Source organism: Bison bison, unplaced genomic scaffold, assembly GCF_000754665.1.
Source record: "Bison bison bison isolate TAMUID 2011002044 unplaced genomic scaffold, Bison_UMD1.0 scf7180017864492, whole genome shotgun sequence".
NCBI lineage: Eukaryota > Metazoa > Chordata > Mammalia > Artiodactyla > Bovidae > Bison > Bison bison.
The window spans coordinates 249,895-269,815 of record NW_011495051.1 but is presented as its reverse complement, the minus strand read 5'-3'; the positions used below and the strand labels follow the sequence as shown (position 1 = coordinate 269,815).

At 35.6% G+C, this 19,921-nt stretch overlaps 1 protein-coding gene across 2 annotated transcripts in view; it reads left to right on the top strand.

The window, feature by feature from the left end:
• FNIP1 (folliculin interacting protein 1) overlaps positions 1-19,921 on the top strand; it is a 121,900-nt gene that overhangs the window by 47,959 nt on the left and 54,020 nt on the right. For both annotated transcript variants that reach the window (XM_010863571.1, XM_010863570.1), the window contains exons 2-6: positions 956-1,082; positions 13,682-13,816; positions 17,384-17,484; positions 17,746-17,820; positions 18,717-18,808. In XM_010863571.1, coding sequence (XP_010861873.1) covers positions 956-1,082; positions 13,682-13,816; positions 17,384-17,484; positions 17,746-17,820; positions 18,717-18,808 — 530 coding nt within the window. The remainder of the gene's footprint in view (positions 1-955; positions 1,083-13,681; positions 13,817-17,383; positions 17,485-17,745; positions 17,821-18,716; positions 18,809-19,921) is intronic.

Genomic DNA, 19,921 nt, shown 5'->3' with positions numbered 1-19,921 from the left:
GGGAGTTGGTGATGGACAGGGAGGCCTGGCGTGCTGCGATTCACGGGGTCTCGAAGAGTCGGACACGACTGAGCGACCGAACTGAACTGAACTGAACTGATAAATGGCAAAATACATTACTGTGTGTATGTGTGTAATTGTTTTAATTTCTTTTGCTCATGGTCTATGTTTCTGCCTGCAACTGAGGTTCATTCGTTATGTTTGTTGTGTAGTATTTCATAGTATGAATATTTACCCATTCTGTTGGTAAGCATATGAATAGTTTGCAGTTTTCAACTATTATGAACAGTGCTGCTCTGAACATTCTTGTATAATGGCATACTTTTCTGGAATAGAATTGCTGGGTCAACTTCATTTTTACTAGATGTTGTCTAATTAGTGTATATATTTTAAAACCTATTCTCCGAAAAGATTATGCCATTTTCACTCGTATCAAATATACATGAGGAATTTATATCCCATTTGGATGTTCACCACCTTTTTACTTGTTTTTGTTTTATAAGTAATTAGTTTTTGTTATTTAAACTGAAAACTGGATCTGTTTTTTTCATTTCCATATTAAAGAAACAGTAACAAAAGTATTTAAGGATTATTAATCTTATGCCATCTGAGTCCATGCCATGAAATAAGTATATATTTTCATTATAGTAAATGTTTTTACATATTTTTATTAGCTATATTTAGATTCATATGGGATGACTATATTTTATATACACTGAATGATACTTGCCACAGCTATTCTTTCTTTTTTTTTTTGCTATTCTTTCTTTTTAACCTAAAGTGCCACAGCTGTGTAAATTTTCAACCCTAAACTAAATGGTAGTATTTTATATAAAGATCTTCTGTATTACCTTGAGCAGCAGTACTACAACTTTGGGTTTCGGTTATTATTTCCAGGTGTTTATGTGGAATATTTATTAAACTAATTCTAATGAATCTTTATTTTTCTTTAAAGTTGGCCTTTGCCAGAGTTTGATCCAAGCCAGATTCGACTGATTGTATATCAAGACTGTGAAAGACGAGGGAGAAATGTCCTGTTTGACTCCAGTGTTAAGAGAAAAAATGAGGACATATCTGTATCGGTGAGCATTGTTATTGGTTTGGTTCAAGTTTAATGCCAAATATTCTAATTCAAGAAAGAGTGGGTCAGATTTCAATTATGGTACTTTTTATTTGTCAATATACAACATTTTAGCATGTTATTAAAGTTTAGAGCACCGATTTTGAGAATTTTTAAAGGAAAAAATATTTGCTTTATTTGCATTGGTCTAGTACCAGAGAAAATTTTAGTTTGACATTTACTTATATACTGCTATTGTGAGATATGACTAGAGCTACAGGGATTCTTAAAGAGAACCTGTACAAATCTCCCATCTTATATAGCTGTAGAAAGTGTGACCAGAAAGGTGACATTATTTGTCTGAAGGTATAAAGCAAGTTAAATCTTAGGCCCTAGTGCATCATATTTCCCCATTCTATACAGCAGTAGCAAGAATGTCTATTCTGTTGACTTTGAATATCATATTTTGAAATATTTTATGACTAGTTTAGCAGGAGTACATGGCCATTCACTTAGGCATCCAAGTAAATGCAAGTGATTGCTGTCATTTTGCTACTGCTACTTTTGTTACCCTTTCAGGCATAAGGACTCTCCATCCCCTGGATCTGTAATCTGGAAATGGAAGCCTGGAACTGTCTTTTCTCTCCTCCCCTAAATTGACAATTTTCATTAACATTTCAGTAAACAACTCAAAGCAGAACACTTTGGGAAAGATTTTTCTACCAATAGAATTGACTTATAATAGACAAAGAGTTATTTTTTAATAGGCATACAGCTACTTGGGAGTTTGTACTTGAGGTTTTGTGTTCTTAGAAAAATCTGATTTATTGCTTGTGATCTATTGTCTTATTTATAATCGCATCTTCATGGTCTATTTAAGTGGCATGTAATAAGTACTTGGTAATTTTTGAGTTATTTTGATTGTCAGGTTTTATGATGTTCCTCTGATCAGTAACACATTTAGTTTTCTGGAGATTGTGCTTTGTTTAGATTTCTTAGCTGTTATCTGGATTTTTTTTTTTTCAGTCTGACAAAAAAAATTGCAACATTTTCTTAAAGTATTATTTAGTTGTGCAGATAACTAAGTATCTACAAAGCTTTGGGCATTTGGAGATTTATGTCTCTACCTCTCTTGTTGCCTGCAATTAGACATTCTTGCAGAGGTAAAGATTGAACAAATAAATAATTCCACAGGGAAATCAACCCTGTATACTCATTGGAAGGACTGATGGTGAAGCTCCAGTATTTGGGTCATCTGATGAGAACAGCCTTCTCATTGGAAACGTCTCTGATGCTGGGAATGATTGAAGGCAAAAGGAGAAGAGAGCAGCAGAGAACGAGATGGTTGTATGGCATCACTGATGCAATGGACATGAACTTGGACAAACTGTGGGAGATGGTGAAGAACAGGGAGGCCTGGTGTGCTGTATGGGGTCCTTGGCCATGGGGTCGCCAAGGATTGGACACAACTGAGAGACTAAACAACAACAACAATGATAACAGCTGTGAAAGAAACATACAGAATTCTTACGAGATTCCACAGGAAGGAACCTATTTCTTATCAGTTTGGGTGTAGGAGTATTAAGGAAGGTCTCAGTGAAGAAGTGACATTCAACTTGGGATCTGAAGAAATTGAAGGCATGGTATAGGAGATGAGTATTCCTTTTAGTAGAATCAGCAAATGCATTTTACAGATTAACTTAGGAGCTCAGTAAATTGAAGGATGTAAAACAAGACCAGTCTGGCTGGAATGATAGTAAAGTAGTATGTAACTTAGTTGAGAGATGAAATTGGAGAGAGGTAGAATAGGAGCCAGAGTATTTAGGGCCTTATAGGTCTTTGAGTTAGAAGTTTAGATTATATCCTGTGCAAAGGGAAACCATTGTAGGCATCTGCTTTATGTTCCAAAAAGTCACTTTGGTAGAGAGTCCAGAAATAGATTCACACATATGTGGTCAATTAACTTACAGCAAAGGAGCCAAGAACTGTACAGTGGGATAGGATAGTCTCTTCAATAAATGATGCTGGAAAACTGGACAGCCACATGCAAAAGAATGAAACTAGATTGCTCTCTAATACTGTACACAAAAACTAGCTCAAAATGGATTAAAGAGTTAAATATAAGACCTAAAACCATAAAACCCCTAGAATAAAACAAGCAGTAAATTCCTTGACATTGTCTTTGCTGTGATTTTTTTTTTTGGATATGAGACCGATAGTGAAGATGACAAAAGTAAAAATTAACAAATGAGACTACATCAAACTAAAACGCTTTCACACAACAGAGGAAACCATCAACAAAATGAAAAGACAGTGTACCAAATGGGAGAAAATATTTGTAAATCATATATCAGATAAGGGGTTAATATCAAGTATGTATTGAAGAATTCATGTAACTCAGTAGCAGAAAACAAACAATGTAACTGAAAAGTGAGCTGAAGATCTGAATGGACAGTTTCCGAAGAAGGCAGAGTTGACCAGCAGATACATGAAAAGGTGCTCAGCATCTAATAATCGGGGAAATACAAATAAAAACCACAGTGATGTATCATCTTGTCAGATGACTATTACCGAAAAGACAAGAAATGACAAATGTTGACGAGGATGTGGAGAAAAGGGAACCCCTGTACACTATTTGTGGGTGTGGAAATTGGTGTAGCCACAATTGAAAACAATGAGGGGAGGTCCCTTAGAAAACTGAAAATACATGTGCCACATGGTTCAGCAGTTCTGCTTCTGTGTATTTACCAGAAGAAAATAAGAACACTAACCTGAAAAGATATGTGCATTGCACTCTCATGTTTATTGCAGCATTATTTATAATACCCAAGACATGGATGAAGCTTAAGCACCCACTAATGGATGAATGAATAAAAATATAATTCAGCCATAAAAAAAAGGAAGCCTTGCTGTTTTTGTTAACATGGATAGACCTTGAGGCCATTATGCTAAGTGGAAGAAGTCAGACACAGAAAGGCAATTCTGTATGATCTCACTTATAGGTGGAACATAAAAAAAAACTAACAGATACAGAGAACAAATAGGTTGTTGCAAGAGACAGGGTGTGGGGAGCGGGGAAAATGAGTGAAGGGGCATGAAAATGTACAGATTTCCAGTTATAAAATAAATAAGTCATGGGGCTATAACATACATCGTGATCACTGTAGTTAATGACACTATATTTTATATTTGAAAGTTGCTAAAATGTAAAAGATCACATAACAGGAAAAATTTTTAAAACTATGCATAATGATGGATGTTAACTAGACTTATATTTTTTAATTAATTTTAATTGGAGGCTAATTACTTTACAATATTGTGGTGGTTATTGCCATACATTGACATGAATCAGCCATGGGTGTACATGTGTCCCCCCATCCTGAAACCCCTTTCCATCTCTCTCCCCATCCCATCCCTCTGGGTTGTGCCAGTGCACTGGCTTTGAGTGCCGTTTCATGCATCGAACTTGGACTGGTCATCTGTTTCACATATGGTAATGTACATGTTTCAATGCTATTCTCTCAAATCATCCTACTCTCCCCTTCTCCCACAGAGTCCAAAAGTCTGTTCTTTACATCTGTGTCTCTTTTCCTGTCTTGCATATAGGGTCGTCATTACCATCTTTTTAAATTTAAAAATATATATGTGTTAATATACTGGTGTTTTTCTTTCTGATTTACTTCACTCTATATAATAGGCTCCAGTTTCATCCACCTCATTAGAACTGACTCAGATGCGTTCTTTTTAGTAGCTGAGTAATATTCCATTGTGTGTGTGTACCACAGCTTTCTTATCCATTCGTCTGCTGATGGACATCTAGGTTGCTTCCATGTCCTAGCTATTGTAAACAGTGCTGTGATGAACATTGGGGTACACATGTCTCTTTCAATTCTGGTTTCCTCGGTGTGTATGCCCAGCAGTGGGATTGCTGGGTCATATGGCAGTTCTTTTTCCAGTTTTTTAAGGAATCTCCACATGTTCTTCATAGTGACTGTGCTAGTTTGCATTCTCACCAACAGTGTAAGAGGGTTCCCTTTTCTCCACACCTTCTCCAGCATTTATTGTTTGTAGACTTTTTGATAGCAGCCATTCTGACCAGTGTGAGATGGTACCTCATTGTGGTTTTGATTTGCATTTCTCTGATAATGAGTGATGTTGAGCATCTTTTCACGTGTTTGTTAGCCATCTGTATGTCTTCTTTGGAGAAATTAACTAGACTTATCGTAGAGATCTTTTCATAATGTATACAAACCACTGCATCATCATTATGTCATACATCTGAATTGAATATAATTCTGTTGTCACTTATATGTCAGTTTTTTAAATATAGTGAAAAAACCTCCATGTTGGCTGTGGGAGGAATGAGGGAGAAGGAAGTGTATGGTGAATTCAACCAAAATGGTTGAATAGCTGAGTAGTGAGAGCCAAAGCCTTTGACTGTGTGGATCACAATAAACTGTGGGAAATTCTTAAAGAGATGGGAATACCTGACCACCTGACCTGCCTCTTGAGAAACCTCTATGCAGGTCAGAAAGCACCAGTTAGAACTGGACATGGAACAACAGAGTGGTTCCAAATAGGTAAAGGAGTACGTCAAGGCTGTATATTGTCACCCTGCTTATTTAACTTATATGCAGAGTACATCATGAGAAACACCGCAGTGGAGGAAGCACAAGCTGGAATCAAGATTGCCAGGAGAAATATCAATAACCTCAGATATGCAGATGACACCACGCTTATGGCAGAAAATGAAGAACTAAAGAGTCTCTTGATGAAAGTGAAGGAGGAGAGTGAAAAAGTTGGCTTAAAGCTCAACTTTCAGAAAAGTAAGATCATGGCATCCGGTCCCATCACTTCATGGCAAATCGATGGGGAAACAGTGGAAACAGTGGCTGACTTTATTTTTCTGGGCTCCAAAATCACTGCAGATGGTGATTGCAGCCATGAAATTACAAGATGCTTACTCCTTGGAAGGAAAGTTATGACTAACCTAGATAGCATATTAAAAAGCAGAGACCTTACTTTGTCAACAAAGGTCTGTGTAGTCAAGGCTGTGGTTTTTCCAGTGGTCACGTATGGATATGAGAATTGGACTATAGAGAAAGCTGAGCACCAAAGAATTGATGCTTTTGAACTGTGGTGTTGGAGAAGACTGTTGAGAGTCCCTTGGACTGCAAGGATATCCAACCAGGCCATCCTAAAGGAGATCAGTCCTGGGTGTTCACTGGAAGGACTGATGTTGAAGCTGAAACTCCAATACTTTGGCCACCTGATGCGAAGAGATGACTCATTTGAAAAGACCCTGATGTTGGGAAAGATTGAGGGCAGAAGGAGAAGGGGACAACAGAGGATGAGATGGTTGGATGGCATCACCGACTGAATGGACATGGGTGTGGGTGGACTCTGGGAGTTGGTGATGGACAGGGAGGCCTGGCGTGCTGCAGTTCATGGGGTTGCAAAGAGTTGGACACAACTAAGCGACTGAACTGAACTGAACTGAGATGCCTAAGAGTCAAAGCTGTAGATGGTCAAGCAGACAGTTGAAATCTAAGTCTAGCTGCCAATGTGATAAGCATGTCGTCTTTGTATTTAGAATGCTAATAGATCAGCAGAACTTGTCTAAGACTTTTAAGGTTGACAGTGATTGATTAATTAATACTCTTTATTATTTCTTTAGCAAATATTTATTGAATTTTTTTGTGTGTTCTTGATGATGTTCCATTAAATTGAAGGATATGACCTCTTCTTTACTGTTTCTCTTGATTAATGCTACTCGTTGTGTTACTGTAGCATTCTTCCTTTCTGTTTTAAACATCATTATGAATCTTCTTTTCATGCTGTTTCTTGAACCCTTCCTGCCCACCTTTTCTGAGATGATGCTTCATTAGTCTCATTAGTCTTCTATCTCCTTCTTCTCTTTTGGTTAGCTCTTTTTCTTTCCCTGCAAGTCTTCACAAAGTCTCATTACCCAACGCCAAATATATGATTATCCTTTTACTTTCTTGTATATATGTCCTGTCTTTTTCTGTCTCTGTCTCTCTTTTTTTTTTTATTCTTCTCAGTGTGTCTTTGTGTCTCTTAGTTTCTCTGCCTCACTGTCTCTCGGGCTCTCCTCAGTGTCTCATCTGTCTCTCCTTTGTCTCTCTTCAGTATCTCTTCTTGGCCTTATCTCTGAGTCTCTATGTTTCTCAGTCTGTCTACTGGCTCTAATCTCATACTGTGCATTCATTCTTCTGAAATTTTCTTATATGCCTGCTTCTTCTTTTTGAACTTTGGTCTAGGCTCATCAGTGACTAGAAATCAAACAGCCTTGAGTGCTTGCAGTCTCATTTGTTTTATATATCCTCATCTTATGTGCTGTCATCCTAGATGAAGATCTGCCCTTTTTCGGGTTTATTTTATCACCATTTTATGAATCCTTTCTGATTGCTCCAGGTATATATCTTTTCTCCTACATCAGAATTCTCTTGGTCCTTTGTTTATATTGATAGCCTTTCATAGACTTCTGTGTCATAGCTGTATTTGTTTTTAAATCACAAACAAAAAAAAGTAAAAAATTTGTCTGTTATTCACCTTTGCTTCCTAAACTGCACCCTGCCTCACATGTGTTAATTATTCAGTACATATTTTTGATCAGCTTTAATCATAAGTACAGTTTAGTTCAGTCGCTCAGTCGTGTCTGACTCTTTGCGAATTGCAGCACGCCAGGCCTCCCTATCCATCACCAACTCCCCGAGTTGACTCGAACTCAGGTGCATCGAGTTGGTGATGCCATCCAGCCATCTCATCCTCTGTCGTCCCCTTCTCCTCCTGCCTCCAGTCCCTCCCAGCATCAGAGTCTTTTCCAATGAGTCAACTCTTCTCTTGAGGTGGCCAAAGTACTGGAGTTTCATCTTCAACATGTCTTTCCAATGAACACCCAGGACTGATCTCCTTTAGGATGGAGTGGTTGGATCTCCTCGCAGTCCAAGGGACTCCCAAGAGTCTTCTCCAACATCACAGTTCAAAAGCATCAATTCTTTGGCACTCGGCTTTTTTCACAGTCCAACTCTCACATCCATATATGACCACAGGAAAAACCATAGCCTTGACTAGATGGACCTTTGATGACAAAGTAATATCTCTGCTTTTTAATATGCTATCTAGGTTGGTCATAACTCTCCTTCCAGGGAGTAAATGTCTTTTAATTTCTTTTAATGGCCGAAGTCACCATCTGCAGTGATTTTGGAGCCCCCCAAAATAAAGTCTGACACTGTTTCCACTGTTTCCCCATCTATTTCCCATGAAGTGATGGACCAGATGCCATGATCTTTGTTTTCTGAATGTTGAGCTTTAAGCCAACATTCCTCCCAGGAATCTTGATTCCAGCTTGTGCTTCTTCCAGCCCAGTGTTTCTCATGATGTACTCTGCATATAAGTTAAATAAGCAGGGTGACAATATACAGCCTTGACGAACTCCTTCTCCTATTTGAAACCAGTCTGTTGTTCCATGTCCAGTTCTAACTGTTGCTTCCTGACCTGCATGTAGGTTATAAGTTAGGAAGTTTATTATCAAAATCCTATAAATACTTTCATGAAGATTTTATATATTCCTTTTGAACACCAGAGAGCATGTTTCCCCCCTCCCCCCCCCCAGATTGTGAGCTGTTGGAATCATTAAGTATTTTTTTTTCATCTACTGGGAAAAAAAGCTTTAAATTATGAGTTCTGTATAGGCGAAGAGTGTGATGTAAATGATAATCTTGAACTTTTTACATGATATCTGGGTCTGTGCATAATGATGTGATAGTTTGGGCATCAGCAGCTTCCTGATTGTCTTAAAATGCTGAAATAAAATTTTATTAATGTATAACTTTCTCAGAACATTTTTTCATTCCAGCTCTGTTATATTCTGTGACAAATGAGTCAGATATTCAGTGGATTTAATCCAGAGAGTTCACGTGTTTGTAAAAGTCTATTTTTATTTTTTTACATTTGATCCTCAGACCTTATTCATCATCTAGTTGAAGTGTGAAGTGGTTTCTTTGAACACTGATATAGGCAGATGGATCAAGTGTGAGTTGATCATATGCTACTATCTTTATCCTGGACATTGTTTTTATGGTAATAATCTAATGCTTTTTTATGTACTGCCAGTGAAGTTGCATTAACTCATGTTTCAGCCTTCACATTCGCAGGCTCACGTATCTTTGGAAAGGTGAATATAAATTTTAATATGTCAGAGTTTTGCACACTGAAACTGTACAAGTGCCAATAGTTGAATCGTGATTGTGATTCCAGATTTAGAACATAGGATTTGGTTAGGTTATTGAATCTTCTTCAGTGTTGATATACAGAAAATAGTGAACTCAGTATATGCAGATAACTTCCAATTGTAAGTATGAAGGAATCTAAGCTTCATTTAAAACAGCAATTTTTGAAAGTGCCTTTGCATAAAGTTAACAAAATCTTTATGTTTAAAACTTTAAATCTCCTGAAGTACATAAAAGCTTGAACAAATAAAAAGGCAAAATATGTTTCTGGGTAATGTACTTTTGGTTATAACGCTCTCTGTTCTAAGTTGCTTTTTAAAAAATGTATCTCAATAAAAATGCCAACCTTAACTATTAATATTATTGGCGGGTGGTCATATCTGGAACTAGACAGCAGATTCTAAAGTTCAAAGGGAAAAAAATAGCAATAATAAGTTGGAAAACTGAAAAAGAAGAGTTGTAAGGTTGAGTTAATTCTACCAGATTTGAAAAATACATTATAAAGTCTCAATAATTAAAACAATATTTTATTGGAGCATAAATAGACCAACAGACTAATGGAAATAAAAGATCAGATAGATTAAATCCATGTAGGAATTTAATATACGATAAAGGCATCCTTGAATCAGTAGGGTAAAGATTAATAAATGGTATTGAGATAATTAGCCAGATACAAGAGAAATCAACTTAGATTCATGTCTCAAGTGTATCAAACATTTAAATGTAAAAAATAAAACGAACATTACCAAAGAAAACATGAGTTCCTGTGTATCTTTGGAGTGGAAAACACCTTTTAGCTATTATTCAAAATGCAGAAGCCATAAGTAAAAGGCTTATAAATTTGACAACCTGATAGAAAAGGAAGTAACTTGGATGATGAACAAAACAGAGTAAAGGCAAACAAGTGAAAAAGGAAAAAACTTACCATAAGGAAAATTAAAAGACACATGATATCCTGGGAAAACACTTTTATGGGATATAAGACCAGCTGGTAATGTTTTTATATAAAGAATTCCTATCAATCAAGACAGGAGAACTGCTCAGTAGAAAACTGGGTGAAGGATGAGAGCAGGGAGTTCACATACAGATGGCATCACACGTTCAATAAGATTCTTCCTCTTTTTCACAAGGAAATGAAAATAAAAACTGTATTGTGATTTTAGTTCTTTTCTTTTAGATTGGGAAAAACCCAATTATTTAGTGGCAGTATTTTGCTGTTGAAGTGAGTGAAATGATATCCATGGAGGATAATTTGGCAGTATCTACCAAAATTTTATGTATTTATGTTTTGACCCAGCAGTTCCATTGGCAATGTCATTAACAGATGACTGGTTAAATAAGCTGTAGTATATTTCCACACTGGAATACTATGCAGCTGTATTTAAAACAGAATGAGGAAGCATTTCTAAAGATAGATGAAATGATTCTCTATGATATTAGTGGAAAATAAAGCAAGGGCGGAACTGAATCACTTTTTCTGAAAGAGAAGAGGAAAAAGAATACGCTTATATTTGAAAAAAGAATACTGGAAGGACAATAGTAAACCAATAAAAATGATTTTACTTACTGGCAGTGTATGAAGTGGGGAAAAGAGTAGTTAAAGACAGAGTGGGACCTAGATTTCTTTGTGTCAATGAAAATTTAGTTAATAGTCAAGAAGAAATAAAGAGAATTTTATTTGAGCCAAGTTGGGGATTTTAACCTGGGAGACAGATTTTCAAAAATTTTGAGAATTGTTCCACTGGTCAGCTCTTAAACATTTTTGAGATAATCATGTATCATATTGGCAAGTTAAAATTATAAACTTCATCAGAGATTTTTGTAGTGTCAGGTATGAATGCATAGAATGAGCCTTTAGTCAGTGTGATCCCCTGTACAAGATGAGAAAGAAATAATAATCTTAAAAATTACAGTGCTGGCATCAGAAGAAAGGGACTATTTTTCAAAGGTTGATTGCATCCTCCTACCTTGAGGGAATCTGGTTAATGTATAACGCAGATACACATTGAACGTTGGGAAAGGTATATTGTATGTAAATTCTGACTTAGTTTCATTATCCTGTTGTAGAGAAGATAAGATATTGTGCATAGATATATACATAAAAGCTCGCTCTCTCTCACACACACACCTTTCTCCCATCAACTTCCTAGCTATACAGTATCTTTTCTCTTTCCCATTCTGAAGTTATAACTTTTTTGAAACTAAACAGCAGCAACTTCATTGTAAGACGGTCTAGTGAGGGGACATGGCACAGTAGACATTAACCTTCTAGCATCAGTAGACATTAACCTTAGTCTTGGAATTCGTGTACGTTTGTCCCTTTCTTGCCTCTAGCAAATTGCTTTTTGATTAAGAGACTGGACATACATAGTTACCTCAGCTTGGAATGTCTTTCTTGACCTCTCATTCTTCTTTCACTTTAACTCCAATGCTTTTTTGTAGTCCCAGTTTAAATGTCACTTCCTTGATTTGCCTAGATTAACTTAAATTCTTTCTTGGAAAGTTTATATAAACATTGTTGCTCTTTAACAGCTTCATCTGTAAAATGGGATTAGTATTAGTACCTACTTCATAGAATTGTGAGGAATAAAAGAGTAGATACATGTAAAACAGAATAATACCTGATCAAATACTAGGTGCTATATGAGTTAGCATTTGCTATCATTATTATTACTTTTATTAGACATATTTGAAATATATATTTAATTATACTAAGTTGTCTAGCTGTTTGTTAAATGTCTCTTTCGTCTGTTAGATTTTTAGTTCTACAAGGAAAAGAACTGTTTTATTCACTTCTTTTGTCTAGTACTGGTACACATAGTACTCTACTACTATTGTATGTGTGCTAAGTCACTTTCAGTGGCGTCTGACTCTGCGACCTCATGGACTGTAGCCCACTAGGCTCCTCTGTCCATGGGACTCTCCAGGCAAGAATACTGGAGTGGTTTGCCATTTCCTCCTCCAGGGCATCTTCCTGATGCAGGGATCAAACCCACATATCTTATGTCTCTTGCCTTGGTAGGTGGGTTCTTTACCTCTAGTGTCAACTTGGGAAGCCCCCAAAAGTGAAAGTGTTAGTCACTCAGACTGTCCATGGGATTCTCTAGGCAAGAATACTGGAGTGGGTTGCCATTCCCTTCTCTAAGGGATCTTCCTGACCCAGGGATTGAACTCAGGTTTCCTGCATTGCAGGCAGATTCTTTACCTTCTGAGCCACCGGTTTTGTTGACTGATAAATGGTGGTTTGCAATAGTAGATAAGTTAGGCCAGCTGGGTTTGAAGAATAAACAATTGGTAACTGTGATTAATATTTCAATTCTTTTAGGAGTATCAAGGACCTTGGTAGATTGCAACTTTGGTAGTTATGAGTACTGAAAGCTCTAGAACCTATTGTGGAGGGATAGGAAAATAAGATGAATAAAGCAAAAAATTGAAATACATTCTTTTTCCATACTAGACAGTACAACCTTATGGTCCTAACCTCAGCTCTGACTGAAAATATAACTGTCCAATACGTGGATACATTCTTATTTCAAAAGTTTAGACTTACATATATATGTGTGTGCTCAGTCACTTAGTCATGTTTGTCTCTTTGCGACCCCATGGACTATAGCCCTCAGGCATCTCTGTCCATCGGGTTTCCAAGGCAAGAACACTGGAGTGAGTTAACCAATTCCTTTTCTAGGAGATCTTCCTGACCCAGGGATCAAACCCATGTTTCCTGCATTGGCAGGCAGGTTCTTTACCACTGAACCACCAGAGAAGCCCACATATATATGTACATACGTTAAAATATGTCTCCTTTGCATTTCTCTAACGATTCCTACATCTTCCAAATTTGTTTCCATAAAAATATGTTACTTACATTAGCTTATAATGGATATATTGTTATATTTAAATAAACTTATAAATATTTAAATTTTCTCTTTTTACTTCCAATACGGGACAATACTGGTAAATATATTGTCACATAAACAAAAATGCCTTTGGGATTCTAAACAGTTTTTAAGAGCATGAAGAGGTTTTTGAGATCAAATAGTTTGAAAACTGCTGCAGTATATAATTAAGTCCCTAGCAATGAGCATTGTGTAGACCATTATAATATAGAAAAGTTCTCCTGGTTTAATAATTTTTATGAGAAAAATACAGTAAAAAAAAAAAACAAACTCCACAAATATTATCATAGTTATGAGACAAAGAATAGAAAACCGTTATGGAGAAAATACAGTAAAATGCAATTAACCATAATGTTATAGCTATATTATTTTACATTGTTTCATCCTTGGTTTTTCCAAAAATTTTTATGCTGTAATTTAAATATGGTGGAACGTATGTTAAAATACGAATGGGAATAATGTTTCCATTTCAGAAGCTCTGTAGCGACGCTCAAGTTAAAGTCTTTGGGAAATGCTGCCAGCTGAAACCTGGAGGAGACAGTTCTTCCTCTCTAGACAGTTCCATGACTTCATCTTCAGATGTGAAAGACCAGTGTCCTAAGTATCAGGTAAGATCGCTGATGTCGTTTATTTATTTATTCACAAATGTTTTTGAGTACCTACAGTGTGTTGTGTATCATCCTTGGGACTGAGGATATAACTGGGACTAGTCCTTACCCTTCTGGAGCTTGTAGTATAGCTGGAGAGACAGATAATTAAATAAATAAGTTTATGAACTTTGATAGGCTAGGGGAAGTATAGAGAGCTTCAGGCACATGTAGCCAGGGGTATTTTCTCCTCTTTATTTCCCATTTCATATTTTTTAGACCATCAGAATCATTTCTTACTTTATGTACTTTTAAATTACTGAAATATTAGGGTAAATATAAAATAATAGAGTTCAGCTTTGGTATGAAATATGTTTTCATTTTTGAAAATTAATGTGGCTCTTCTTTTAAAATATAGAATTAACCAGCCAGTTGACTACATAGGAACTTCTCTATAAACTTATGATTTAGCGACTAAACAACAAGTTGTTTTATTTCACATAAGATCAAACTAAGCAAATGTCGTCTAATGTGAATTTATTTGTGTCATTCAGGCTTGCATGAATGAAGCATAGGTATATTTAGCAGTACTAAAATAGAATCCTGGATTTTTAAATTGTTTAGGTAATTGTGTCTAGATAGAAACTAACCCTTATACGACATCACCATAATGGTATATGTGAAAGAGATTTGAGTCATAAAAATCCAGATATTATGAGGTACTACATCGTTCTCTCTGCTCTTCTCTGTTCCTCTTCCATCTTAGGTATGACACCCTAACAAGTTCTTAATAGTGCTGTGCTATGTAGGATCATCATACTTATGCCAGTTTGCAAGTTTTCTCATTTGATCAATTGTAGAAACTTTCCTTTCTTTGTAATGTTATGCAGTTAAATATGAGTATTAGCAAATGGATCCAGATGGTAGAAACTCTGAAGCAGTGTGTGATTGTAATTCTCATTTTGCATACAAAATTCCTAAAGTTTTTTAAGTGCCGATTCCCAGGTCATAGGTCCAGATGTTCTGACAGTAGGTTCATGGTCTTGGAAATCTGCTTTTTTTTTTTTTTTTTTTTTTTTTTTAGCAAGAAGGCATTGAATTATTATAATATATAGTTCACTACACTTGATAAAATGTTATTTCAGGTAAGTAGAACGTTATCTTTGATTTACAGGGTATTACAGATTATTGCATTCAGCAGTGAGTACTTAACAAAGAATTGACCTTTCAAATAAAAAAATCTTTCTAAAAAAAATTAAAGAAAATAACATTTTCTTAATTATGACCTTAATTATAGATTATGTCACATTAAAATATACAGCACATCAGTGACAGTCATGATAACTATTTGATATGTATTAGAACAGGTAGAGAGAACCTTTGATAGCAAGCTATTGATACCTGGTTTTATAAAGTTTAGGTACCAGTTTATTTTTACTGAATTTTGCCTCCTGAGGATTCTTTTCTACTTTTGTATTAAAATGTATAAATGCTTTGATATTTAAATTTGTGTAGCTTGCTTAATATAAGAAATACTATTTTTAGTCAAAATAAAATGGGTTAGATGCGTTGTAACAGAAATGAGCTTGTAGGAGAAAATTCTCATTTCTGTCATTATCCAGAAGCAATTTAGGTTGCCAAGAAAGATTGGCATTGTTGATCTTAAAAGAAAAACAAACCACTTCATCATTTAAAAAATTATTCTGCTCTTTCTAAACTGTTCTTAATTCCCAAACTTCTGTGCCTGGAAAAAAAAATTTTGTCTTAACCAAATCCCAAGGATAGATGAGTTGCTTCTTTTAGTAACCTAGGTATATCAAAAGTGACTTTTTTCCTTAAATAACTGTGCCTTTATTAAAACAAAATTAAGACTACAGCACTAAGAAAAAATGTCAATGAATGTATAGAAACAAATATAAAAAACAATATGTATAATGAAATGGATTGCTATTGGAAAATGCTGTTAAGAAAGATGACAGAATGTAAATATACAGGTTTTTGAACCCAAGGCAGGTAGTAAACAAGCAAAAGAGTAAAAGAGAATCACATTATATTTATTCCCTGGCTTCCACTTGTAAAATCGAGGTCCTCATCACTTTATTGTTATCTTCAGAAGAATATTTTAATTATTTTTAAAAACTCCTCTAATTTTTTGTTTCCTGTGGTAGAATAGCTTAGTGAAATTTGGACGTGATCCTTATTTGCTATCTTAGTTATAGATCCTCTTCCTTATCATTTGTTTTATTATATAATTGTATTGGTTAGTAATGGCATTGGGTCATCCTGTGAAACAGTGATTTTCTACATATGGCAAGTCTGGAGAGAGGCCATCTAGGGATGATAATGTATGGGCTTCAGGATGGCCTCAGAGACTGAGGCTTGCTTATCTCTCTACTTAGAGCTAACAGGTACATACTTGTTGGCTTGTGGTCCTCTTACAGCATCTCTGTCTACAGTGATTTCTACTTATATTCCATTGACCAGGACTGTGTTGGATACATATAAATGGCTAGTTCTGAAAGCTACCACTATAACCATTGGTTTAACTCTTTGAATATAGAGATCAACTCTAAACCTATCTCTAAGGGAGGCTCTGAAATGCAGTTTTTTTCACTAGGGCACATTGGTTCCCTGAAACAAATTGGACTTCAGAAAATAAGAAATAAGATATTTGGTGGGTTGGTGGGTAACTAGTAGTATTTGCTATAGTATCTAAATAGTAACCAATGACTGAGTCAGTTTTTAGATTTTTTTGACTCCTATGAGGACAATTAAAGAATAATTGAAAGAAATAATTTTTAAAACAGAATTCTTTATAAACAAGACATTCTGATGTTTAACATAAGTATTTTTTAAAGAATGCAGAATATGTCCAAATTACCCTTTTTGCAGTTGCTTGTTTTTGCATGGTAGGAATGATAAAATCTGTTCTGCATGTTCATTGAATTCTACTTCTTTTTATCTGTCCTGGAGAAACATTGCATATGCATCAGTTCAGTTCAGTCGCTCAGTCGTGTCCGACTCTATATGGTTAAGAATATTTACTTGAGCACTATTTGTAGTAGCAGAAAACAGAAAGTGACTTAAATACCTGTCAGTATGTCAGTAAGGGGAACTGGCTTATAAACTAGTATTTTCATATAGCAGAACACTATGCACCTCTTAAAAAGACTCTGTATGTAACAGTATGCTTAGATCTGTAAGACAGTGTAAAATGAAGAAAATCAAGCTGCAGAGCAGTTTATTCAATGTCAAATAACTTAAAACATTGTGTAGAATAACTGCAGTGAGAGCTGTGGAACTGTGTGTGTGTGCTCAGTTGTGTCCAACTCTTTGCGACCATATGGACTGTAGCTGACAGGCTTCTCTGCCCTTCGTATTTTCCAGGCAAGAATACTGGAGTAGGTTGGCATTTTCCTCTCCAGGTATCTTCCTAACCCAGGGACTGAACCGGGGTCTCCTGTGTCTCCTGCAGTACAGGCAGATCCTTTTCCACTGAGCCATCAGGGAGAAATTTTTAATAAAAATTAGCATTTGAAATAGGTTTTATGTTCAATGATTTTGTTAATGTTTATGCTTATTGTTTAGGGTTCTCGGTGCTCTTCTGATGCCAATATGCTTGGAGAGATGATGTTTGGCTCAGTAGCAATGAGCTACAAAGGATCCACCTTAAAAATTCATCAGATCCGGTGAGGGATTTTCTAATTTTTCTTAATGAATCCATTTTAAAATACTCAGTTTTCCTTAAAGATGGGAGAATTTCTTATAGCCTCCACTCAGAGCTTGCCAGATACTCAGTTTATGATGTTTTATGGGTTTAATGCTACTTCATGTCTGTTATAACTATGCTATAACATCTCTGTAACTTAAACATTTTTATTTATAATAAATTGAAAAGATGCTTGTGTTTCAGTTTTGATTTCTGTCTATCCCTCTCTTTTTCTTCATAGTTCCCCTCCACAGCTCATGCTCAGCAAAGTTTTTACTGCACGGACTGGCAGCAGCATCTGTGGAAGTCTCAATACGTAAGTAGTTATGGGTGGAAGGAGAAGAGAATTGTTTAAGATCTGCAAAGTATGAAAGCTAATAAGCTGCTTTTAGGACTACAGCGTAAATTCAGATTTTTTTCTATCCCTTAAGTTTGAAAGTTAATGGAAGCCAGATTTTACCTCCTAGCTCTGTTGAAATATACCATGATTTGATACAATTATATATTGCAGAATGATTACTACCATAGCCTTAGCTAACACTGCCATCGTCACATAATTACCATTTCTTTTTTTTGTGGTGAGAATTTTTTAAGATTTACTCTGTTAGCAACTTTCCAGTATTGATAATGCAGTATTATTAGTTAGTAGTACACTGACACACAGAACTTGTTAATTTTATAACTGAAAGTTTGTACCCTTTGACCATTATGTTCCCTTTTCCACTCCTCCCAGTCCTTGGTAACCATCACTTTGCTCTCTGTGTTTGGATTTTTATTTTTAAATTAAAATAAGTTTTAAAAGTTTGTATTTATTTTAATTTTTTGGTTGTGCCTCATAGCTCCCTGTATGTTAGCTCCACATTCTGAAGCCTGTTGCAAACGGCAGGCTTTCCTCTTTTTTTCATGACTGAATACTAGTCCAGTGTCTATACACACACACACAAACATGACCATCTTTTTTATCCATTCATCTGTTGACAAACACTTGGGTATAACTGTATTCCAATAAAATTTACTTTACAGAAACAGGCAGCAGGCTTAATTTAACCCTCAGGCTGTACCCAACCCCTGATTTAGATGACTAGTTTATAGTACTGATAGGGAAACTTAAATATAATGTTTTACACTTAAAATTTTATTGAAGTATACAAAGAATTGCCATTAAGAGCATAAAATAGATTTGGTATTCATTTTTTTCCTCCTTCCCCTTAGGCTTCAAGACAGTCTTGAATTCATTAATCAGGACAACAGTACATTAAAGGCCGATAATAATACAGTCATTAATGGACTACTTGGAAATATAGGTAAAATGGTTTTGTATGTTTTAAAAATGTTCTTACCAATGTAGATCTGTTAAAATTTCACCAAAGGATTTCAAATACTAGAAGTGGAAAAGGGATTTAAATTGCAAGTATTTATAATATTTGTATTATTTGAAAAATATAATTTTCTTATATTTGAACTTAGTGTTTATTTTGTATCTGAAAAAAGGGAACTGCTGAAGAAATATCTGATTTGTTTTTTGTTTTTAATTTCGATGCGTCTTTGAAAAGTACTCTTGTTGGGGTAAAAAGCCCTTACTAGTTCTCTTGAATAGTTCAGCTGAGGGAGACAGGGATTATACTTTCTCCCTTTCCTTTTCCACAACCATATTAAAGTAATTTTGTTTACTTGTTTTTGTAAACTGGTGCTTGTTTTTGTGACTTGTAATTCACAAATTCACTTGAATATCTGTAAGCAGATATTCAAAATTTGATGTTTTTCTTAAGAGATTTATTATAATAGTAGCTCATTTGGTAATTTGGTTAGTTTGTTTTGATTATTTGAAAGTGAAAGTCTCTGAGTCGTGTCTGACTCTACCACCCTGTGGACTGTAGCCTGCCAGGCTCCTCTGTCCATGGGACTCATCAGGCAAGGATACTGGACTGGGTTGCCATGTCCTCCTCGAGGGGATCTTCCCAACCCAGGGGTCAAACCAGGGTCTCCTGCATTGCAGGCAGATTCTTTACCAACTGAGCTACTGGGGAAGCCATTTGTTATTTAAGTTCAGCATTTTAAAGTGACAAACTATTTCTAAAATATCTGGTCCTTTGTTGTATCTTAAGAAGATCAGCTAAATTACTTCTGACCATATTTCCAGTGCATACAGAACTGAAGTGTGTCAGAGTAGACAGCAGTTAGCATAGGATAAATATTTTCCTCATTCCCTGTTGAGTAAAAACTTTTATTTGTAATTTCAATCAATAGATATCAGTTATACATATTAGTTGAAAAGTTTTTTTCCTCCCAACTCTAACATTATAGCATTATATATTTTTAATAATTCATGTTCATTCAAATAGCAACCATTTATTAACTACCTACTGTGGGCTAGTTACAATGTCTGGCATGTGATTTAGAAAGCATGCATTTTATAG